Source organism: Hordeum vulgare, chromosome 2H (genome assembly GCF_904849725.1).
Source record: "Hordeum vulgare subsp. vulgare chromosome 2H, MorexV3_pseudomolecules_assembly, whole genome shotgun sequence".
In the NCBI taxonomy this organism is placed as follows: domain Eukaryota; kingdom Viridiplantae; phylum Streptophyta; class Magnoliopsida; order Poales; family Poaceae; genus Hordeum; species Hordeum vulgare.
In genome coordinates, this window is record NC_058519.1 from 25,035,440 (window position 1) to 25,044,703 (window position 9,264).

The 9,264-nt window shown below is 47.8% G+C and overlaps 2 protein-coding genes and 1 pseudogene across 2 annotated transcripts; 2 read left to right on the forward strand and 1 right to left on the reverse strand.

The window, feature by feature from the left end:
- The first annotated feature begins 234 nt into the window (after nt 1–234).
- LOC123429345 lies at nt 235–568 on the forward strand (annotated as a pseudogene).
- Nucleotides 569–1,175: 607 nt separating this feature from the next.
- LOC123425109 (uncharacterized membrane protein At3g27390-like) lies at nt 1,176–3,962 on the forward strand. The gene is made up of 6 exons (XM_045108777.1): nt 1,176–1,202; nt 1,453–1,559; nt 1,674–1,851; nt 2,889–3,348; nt 3,444–3,598; nt 3,888–3,962. Exons 1-6 carry the CDS (start codon nt 1,176–1,178, stop codon nt 3,960–3,962), a joined length of 1,002 nt encoding a protein of 333 aa, XP_044964712.1.
- A 1,683-nt stretch (nt 3,963–5,645) lies between these two features.
- On the reverse strand, nt 5,646–7,248 carry LOC123429347 (uncharacterized acetyltransferase At3g50280-like). The gene has a single exon (XM_045113392.1). It carries the CDS (start codon nt 7,182–7,184, stop codon nt 5,796–5,798), a length of 1,389 nt encoding a protein of 462 aa, XP_044969327.1. The 5' UTR covers nt 7,185–7,248; the 3' UTR covers nt 5,646–5,795.
- Between the last annotated feature and the right edge of the window lie 2,016 nt (nt 7,249–9,264).

Here is a 9,264-nt window from a genome sequence, read left to right on the forward strand (position 1 = left end):
CCATCAAACCCAGTCAACCAAACGGCGACGGCCGGGCTCGCGCTCTCCCTGCGCCCGTCTCTCTCCCTGCCGTCGTGGGCGCGGGCGCAGGCGCGCGTGCCGACGACGACTCTCGCGCCCCTGCTCTCCTCCACCCCTCACATGGCCGCCCCTAGTTCCTGGGCCTCCCCGTTCCACGAGACCACCGCCTAGCACCGCCGTCCGCTCCGCCGTCCTTCCCAGTTCCCGGCCGCCCTCTCCGTCCTCTCCGTCCGTCCGTCCCGGCCATCAATCTTCGTCGAGCAGAGAGAGAGAGAGGAAGGAGGCCAGATTCGAGCGAGATCCATGGGGAAGTACGTGGAGCTGCTGGACATGGGGGTGCGCATCGCGGCGCGGTTCCACTCCCACTGCCCGCAGACGGCCGGCTCAACTACCACCCTCCTGCCTCCTCGGCCGCCCCTGGTGTCGGCGACGGCGGCGGGATGGTGCCCGCGGGAGGCGCGGCCGCCGGCGCCTTGGCCATGATGAAGAGGCAGCAGCGCGCCGCCGTCGACGCCACGGAGATCATCCTCTACACCGTCGTCTAGGCTGGCTGGATTTAAGAGTTTGCGAGTTAAATTCGTTTGATTTCTGACGCGGTTTTGTCATTAATGTTGAAATTGTTGCCTTAATCTCTTGCCCCCTTTTCGATTATTTTTTCCAGCGTGATTGGGAGAGGCTGCTCACAACACAACAGGAGCCGAGCCTCCCTCTTTATTTTTTACTTTCAAGTTAGGAGCACTGCAGATTTTTCTTTAGAATAAGGCAACGATTTCAAGTGAGGCCGGTTGCTGCTGCGCTCATCCCGAATGCCTCCTGCCATTGCCATGAAAGAAAGAGATATGCCTTGTTTTATTCTACTTCTACTTTTTATTTATTTCCGACGAGAGGGAGATTGAATGGTTCTCGCAAAAAAAAGATTGAATGGATGGATCGAGGAATTTGTTTGATTTGTGGTTGCTTTTTTTTTGCCTTCCATGTCGAAATCGTTGATTGAATTTCTTACCCCCGCTTGGATTATTTTGCCAGCGTAATTTAATTGGGAGAGGCTGCTCACAACAAGAGCCTTGAGCTGAACATGGTACCAATTCTCCTAATTGCATGCCACATCGCCAACCATTAGCTGTGTAATACAAGGGTTGCACGGGGTATTATCAATGGATGACAACATCAGCTTCCATAAGGTTAGACATTAGACACTCATTATCTTTAGGGTGTGTTAAGAAGACTATTTTTTCTTTTGTACTCTGGATTCATGTATTGTTCCTTGCATGTTTTATTCTTCTTAATCTTAAATATATTGATGTACATTGCGATTTCCTAATGATTTTTTTATGCTCCAACAACTGTATGTCATATGATTCATAATTAGATGACTTTAAAATCCATCACTATGAGATTGCCTGATGTGCTCAAGATTGTTTGACGTCGCAGGAGAAGTCGTTCCGGAGGGGGGCTTCGTACGTGGTGACCATGGTCGCCGAGTTTGACGAGTACACCAACGACTGGCTTTACCTTTGCGAAGGCATTGTTCTTCCAAAGTAAAGTGTTCTCCTCTGCTTTTTTTGAAAACTTTGGGTTGTAATGTAGTAGCTTACTGTACTTTGTTACGTGCTGCTTTATTCATCCCTCACGGTGCAAGTGTTTTCCACCAGGCCATCCTATCGGAAGAGGAAATCGTCCGATTCCGCCGAGTTCTCGGTCTGGCCAAATGTTTCTGTTAGGGGAGGTGAGCACCCTGGTTCATCCAGTGAAGCACCAGCAATGTTGGTTCCGACTTTGGTTCCGGCGAGATCCGTCTGGGAGGCCATACAAGAGGTCAAAATGGTCCAGGTCCGTTTGTCACCTATGTTTACTTCTTACCAAACCCCCGTCTCATACCAAGAAAGTCACTATATGTATGCAGCTCGAGCTCCCTCTTTGAAGAAAATTTGTGGAAAATACTCAGACTTGGTAACAAGTGCATTCATTGTTTTAGTACCATCAATGTTCTTCACATGTCTGGGAAGAAAAGGCAATGGATACGCTTTGCGATCCATGCTTCCTCTTTGGTGCATATCTATACATTTTTATTCTCGCATCCATGATCTGTAGATTAGGTGTGAGCTAGCCCCAAGTGAGGTAGTAATGCCATAAATGAGATGGTACCATCAGAAATGAAATTGTGTTAGCTGTTGGGGTCCATGGTCTCTTAGATTAGGCGAGCTAGCTCTCTAACTGAGGAAGTGTTGTATATGCAAGGATGAAATAACAGCAGAAGGAATAGTTGAACAGTATAGCTGCTGAATCTATTGTTCCTTAGGTTTGGGGGGCTCGATTTAAATGAGGTAATGTCGTAATGTGCCGATCAAAAGAAGCACATAAAAGAAGGAATGCTGGCCTTCTAAACTTACAAGATTGTATGGTAGCTACTGACTTGGCCAGTGGCCACAATTAGGATACATACTTTAATTCAAAGATACGAGAAGTTGGCAGCACCTTCTACCTAGAAAAGGTGTTGGACAACTGTATGCTCCCTAATATCTATCCATATAATCTGTACCAAACCCAAATAAGTAGTATCATTCCTTCATCTTCCTCTCTGATCAATGTTGGAATCTCTATCCTCTCAGAGCAAAGTGGAAGCTTCTTTTAACTTTGCTGTCAAGTATATAATGGATAGATCATAGACGAGCCTGAACAAATAGTGTACTTGAATGTCATGAGATGTATATGTGAAGCAGAAACATATAATTAGATGTACTAGGTTTAACTTTGGTGTACGTGCGAGGCAGTGGATTGAAATATTTTTTAGCACCGCAGTGTACATGGTGTTTCATCTTGAATGTCAAGTCCTGCCTGAATTCCTAATCATTCTCTCTGATATGCAGATATGGGAAAACGTTATGAAGCCATGTGAGCAAAGGGGCAGGGACGTACTGAATTTGAATGTCATAACCAGTGTTGACCTGACCGAGTGGCTAAGAACAAAAGACAGTGGCAACGAGACGATAAACCTGGGACTGCCTTCTTATGATATGTTGTGCACCGTCCTCCACTCGATCAAGGCTGGTTCCACGGGGCTACTTCTCGGCAACGGCGTGGAGGTCGATCAGCAGAACAGGCCGCAGGACCTGCTGCTGGACTGGTTCTTCCACCCCGTGCTGGTGCTCAAGGATCAGATGCAGGTGCTGAAGATGACTGAGCAGGAAGTGAGGTTCCTGGAAAGGTTGACTCTTTTCGTCGGCAGTAGTTCTGCTACTGCTGGTGGAGACGTGTGGGATAACGGCGCCGAGACACCCCGTGATCCCCTGAGGATGGCGCAGATCCAGGCGATCAGTAGAAGCTGTGCTGTCTCCTGCAACTGCCTATTTGTGTTTTAGTGTTTCGTTTGAGATGTGAGTGATTGTTTCTGTTGGTAATTTCTGTCAGATTGTTGCTTTTTTTCTTCTTGATGAGGAGCATGTCCAAGTTCCCGACGTACCGGAGGCGATACCGGCATGTGGTGAAGCTGCTGGTGGCCTACTCGGTGGAGCGGGAAGGGTCGTTCAGATCGTCGGCGTTGGGTCCATCCGCCTCCTTCGAAATCACACGGCGTCGGGTCCATCCACGTCCTTCGAAATCACACGCCTCGAAGTGTAGATAGTTTCCGTCTTGAGGTTGCTTCTTTTTCTCTTCAAGTAAAAGTAGGTATTGCACGCCGTTTTTGTATGTGCCTCATCTTGTTTCAAACCTACTAGCAGCTTCTGTAATTTTGTGTAGCTATTTCCTTTTTCATTTCGGTAATGGGAGGCGTGTATAGTTGTTTTGTTTTGAGATGATGCATATGCCGAAACTTGAGGCATGGTCTTCAGTTGTGCTGTAAATTCTTGTATATACATTTTCGTAAGGAATTGATTGGTTCTTTAGGTGTTACATTTGTTGCAACTTTGTCCGGCCGTGTTAACTATGGAGAACTGGCATGATGGTAACCTATTTGACCGAGAATTCGTCCAGTTTGACGAGGCTAAAATCTGAAAAAATCTTGGGGAGAAACACACGAAGCTGCCAGCTGCTATCCACTTTTCCTCGCATCGTCATTTTTTTCCTTCAGAGAAAAGTGTCTTTCTCTTGTAGTATCATTTATTCATTTTCTTCCCCGCTTGTGAACCCGGCGAGATTCACGGGGAATCAAGATAGGTTTCATCAAGTCTTTTTTTCTTTAATACGTTTCGTGTGGTTCACTGATCCTGCTTGCATTGCTTTGTGTCACCATTTGGAGGGTCCTGCATTAAGGACATAGCCTCAGTCAAGCTCTAAGGGTGTTGTTTCAGTTTGTTTAGATGCCTTGCCTGCATCAAATCATAGCCCGCGCGATTTGAAGTATCTCCCAGTCACTCGCTAGGAGCAGCCAAATCGGTTGTTTAAAGAGTTTGTTAACTGATTTCATTGTAAAAGACGTTGGGAGAGAGTAATAAAGTAGCACATGATCTAGCTACATTGGCAAGAAAATTAGGTATTCATGAACCATGGTGAGATGAATACCTTGGTGCTTTTAGGAAGCTACTTGGAAGTGACAATGTAAACCCTTTTCATGATGATTAATAGATTGTTCGGTATTGTCGGTCAATTTTTTGTTCACTACGGTGGTCCATACAACTAAACAATATTCATTTTAGTACTTCCAATATCTATTTTCGTTTATCTACCATGTTTGTACTCTAACTCTTCTACAGGATGATCTGATAGTGATAGTGTGTGGGTGAGATGGATTATTCATTGAGATATCTTTGATCTGAGAAATGGACACTATTTGATTGGCAAGTTCGGATAATTTTCGCTACTACTAGCTTTTAAATTGACAATTATCACGTTTGGAGTTTGGAATCATGATTTTAATTGCTTAATATTAGTCATTACCCACATGTTTCATTAAACAATAAGGTTACGGAAGAATTGTGCCTTATCGAATCGTTGCTCAACATTCGCCTTTGATGTCGCCATACCACCGCTAGAGAAGGAGGAGAACTGTCTCCACACCCAAATCTATAGGAGCAACTTAAGCATGCAATGTTGCTCTTCGAGAGATGAACCGACCGACCACCACACATTATGAGACCGAGGCTTTGTGGCACATCACCCAGGGATCATCCTGGCGCACCATCTTCATCCCACACGGTTGAAGAATACTGCTCCACATGCCCCACCTAAAACACCATATTATTCTTTCCCAAACTTAAAATAACTCGCTAGGTCGGGAGACCACTGAGATGACCAAGCTACCCACTCTTGAACGACTATGATCAGAGCACAACTAAGGTGGCAAGAAAGCACGAGGATTATTTTGATGCAAGATCATCATTGCCACCAATGTGTCACCCTGCAAACACCATATCAAGATGCTAGATTCGAAGCGCCGATGTCCTTTCCCTCTTGCATCGCCGAAGTGAAAAGGGGATGGGGCAAACTGTCGTCGCTCTTGTCGCCTCAATGGAAAGAGGTTGGGAGAAAGAAAATTGTTTCTGTATGACACGTGCATTGCACGTGCACGCTGACTAGTCATTGATAAGGTGAAGACGGCTCCGATAGAGTCATTGATAAGGTGAAGACGGCTCCGATAGAGGAGGGACAACAACAACGACGCGTTGACGATAGAAGTGACCGGTTGGTGGTCATGAAATCTTTGTATTATGCTTTGTACTTCCGATAAATTTTTAAATACATATGTAAGAGAAATGAAGTGGACCTTAAATTTCAAATAAGAAAGCAAAAACACAAATCCAGATCTGCACATATCTGGTAAGAAGTAGCTTGATCGATCATGCGCTGGCGGCGCTCATGAACTCCTCGTCGGCAACGAGCCTCGCGAGCACTTGGGGGGCGAGGCACACCTCCAAAGTAATGCTGCCTCTGCCGCCTCTACCCTCGTGCACATTCGCCGACCCGTCCGACTTGTTCGCCGGGCCAGTCCGCACGGCTACCGGCTGGCCCCAACCAAAGTCATTCCCATACACGTCGAACCGCGGCGAGCCCCCGGTCACCACCATGTCCGTGGCCGTGGGGTGCGGCGGCACACATGCGAAGCTAGGATTTTGCGGCCAGGATTCAAGCCTGTCCCTCTCGCTCGCCTCGTTGAACGCCGTCACCACTTTGTTCAACAGCGACGCGGTCCAGCCCAGACCCCTTTCAATAATCTCACCGGCGGTGGACACCGCCTCGACGAGTGCCACGGCGTCGCCCGCGTATGCCGCCGTTAGGCCATCCAGTTTGCCCCGGCATCCGACGAGGAGGGTGTACGATGTCCTCTGGTTCGGAGCGAGCCTCCTGGCTCGGGACACCGCGATCCACAGGTGTCCGAGCAGGGCCTGCAACGAGGAGATGGTGGTGGTGCCGGACATCTCGGCGTTCGCCTTCGCTTTGAGCTTCCTTACACTCCCCGCAGAGAAATGGAGGATGCATTCCTCGTGCACCGACGCTGGGTGCCCATCCGTGCGCCGGATGACGGGGATGTCCTTGAGCTTGCCGAAGGGCAGAGGGACTGGGACATGGAAGCCGTGAACAAACAACCTCCGGTGCACCGGCAATGGCGAGGAGATGGCGTCGTCACCCTGACGGTTGAACTGAGACCATGTGTTGAAGAAGTGCCAGAAGGCCGTCCCGTCGGCAATACCGTGGTTGAGCGACATGGCGACGAAGAAACCGTCGGCGAGCTCGGTGACCTGTGCGGCCAGGAGCGGGTGGGCGCCCGCGGCGGCATCCACGCCGTGCAGCCCGATGAACGGGAAGAAGGACCAGACTACCCTCGGGGTATAGAGCGACCCGTTGATGTCGGCCACGGTGACGCCGGGCGCCACGGCGTGGATGAACTCGGCGCCCTCCATGTTGCAACGCAGCGAAATCGCGATGCTCTCGCCCTGCTCACCGTCAGCATTGCTCCCGGGCGCGACGGCGAGGCGGCCGGCGTAGGGGTAGAAGCGGCCCAGAGCACGCGCGAAGGACGAGGCGAGACGATCGACGACGGCGACGTGTCCATGTCCTCCGGTGGTGGTGGGAGGCTTGGGCAGGAGGACGCCCTTCTGGTTGTACTCCAAGGCGATCAATGAGAGGTCCCACGGCGTGAGGTCGATGGTCGTCTCTGGCTCCGGCGACAGCGAAGTGACTGGTTCCGGCCGGACCATGCGCCGCGACATGATCTGTACATGGTTCATCTTGCTTCTTTTGCCACAGCGCACGCGGTCTCTTACACTCGCGGGAGTAGCTCACAAGATGATTTTGCCCTTGTCTCTGACTCCTCCTGCGTTTATAACTTTATATATATGAGCGTCAGCTTGTGTGCCGTGCAAGTTCGATCAGATCAGATTTTCTCAAAAAAATTGACGCTTTACTATTACTTAAAAGGTTTAAGCATTTCAAACAAATCAGATATGTTAAGAGAAATGGAAATCTGATCTGACCAAATCGTGTAATGCAGATTACAGAATCGTGATCAACTATACAATGTATATTCCCCAACAATCTCATTCTATGACTTTTCTTTTTTGGCCAATCTCTCAATCTGTGACCTGATCATCTTAGCCGGTCCAGCATCAACTCTGTAGCTGGCATCTGTGATATGATCAGCTAGACAGGTGGAACACATGCCGGTTGTCCTGCCCACATAGAATCAGCTGGCTGAACTAAAAAAAGAAAATATGAGGTGGCTAACATCTGCTCCATATAACAATACTCTAGCTCGTAAGGATACGATTTTTGTGGGTTTTTTTTTTAGTTTTTTACAGCCGTTGTTAGCATGACACCTGTGATACGGTACTCCTATCATGGTGTCTTTTTTAAATGGTCAACACTTTCTGCATGTGACCAGTATTCTAAAAGAGCTCACCGCTTTGATTGATATCTCTGGAGATCTCACGAAGCAATTGCAGGCAACTAGAAGTAATTACACGTGTGCACACGCATCTATAAAAGAATGCTCCATCGCATTACCCCAAACGGACGTCCGGTTTGGTCGGATTTTATCCGTTTAGGACAGCAATGGGTTCATTCATGTCCGCCTCTGTTTGTTGGGTCGTACGCATGTCCATCATGATTTATTTTTTATCTAAAAAGACCACTAGCCGAGTATTATTATTAAAAAAATCACATGTAGTATGGAATGCCAGAAAAGACCCCCACTTCTCGTGGCGGCAGGCGCGCCGGGTGACGTGTGCCACCTGCCGCCACGGGCCGAGGCGGCTAGGCCCTGCCGCCACCCGATGAGGCGGCCGGCCGCGCAGGTGGGACCTGCCGCCAGCGCTTGAGGCGGCAGGCTGCGCACCGCATCATACGTGCATGCATTCAGTCGGAGCCAGCACGAGCGAGCGCGCTATGGCTGACTATATGCGTGCTCTAGCCCCATCCCATGCTCTAGTCCATACGTACATGCATCCCGTTCCATGCCCGACCATGCCCATCGTGCGCAGCCTGCCCTCTCGAGCATTGGCGGCAGGTCCCACCTATGTAGGTTAATCAGTCTTGCCACGTGTGAGTATCTAGTTGTCACATACGCGCAACTGTAGTTGCCATTTAGCATTGTGCGGCTGTCATGTGGGTGAAGAGCAGTTCACTCACAAATGCGCGAATTGGATGTTGACTTTGTCGGTTGGAACTGGTTCTCCACACGGCGCAGCTCGCAACAGCGTGCTGCTAGTCGTATGGGTGAGCGCTCTAATGTTGACACAACATGCTATGACTACATGACATTCAAATTTCAATAGATCCTTTTAAAATTCGTGCAAATCATATTAAACGAAGATCAATGCGTGTGGGCAAAGTACAAATATGTCACACGTGTTGAAGTTATCATTTGAGAAAAAAAAGTACTCATACAATCATGATTAACTAGGGGACAGGTGACTGAATAAAAATTTCTAAGGAATAATTAAGTAGTGGAATTTGTATTACCCTTTCAGAAGACAAAAATGAAACAACAACTAAATAATGAAATCTTCGAAAAAAGAATGAATTATAGACATTTGTGTTAGCCTTTTAGAAAAAAAATCAAGTGAAATCAATATAATGAGGTTTTCTGACTAAGAATAAAGTGGTGGCATTAGTATTGCAATGTAAGAAGAAAGAAGGACAAAAAGAATAAAGTTTAAAAGAAATTCTGGTTTTTATAATACGAAAGAAGAACCATATAAGAGCGAAATTTTGCAAAAAAAAGTATTCCTAAGAAAGAGTGAATTAATGGAATTGGTATTACCCTTAAAGAAGAAACCAAATGTAATAAAAACTAAACAAAATAAAAAT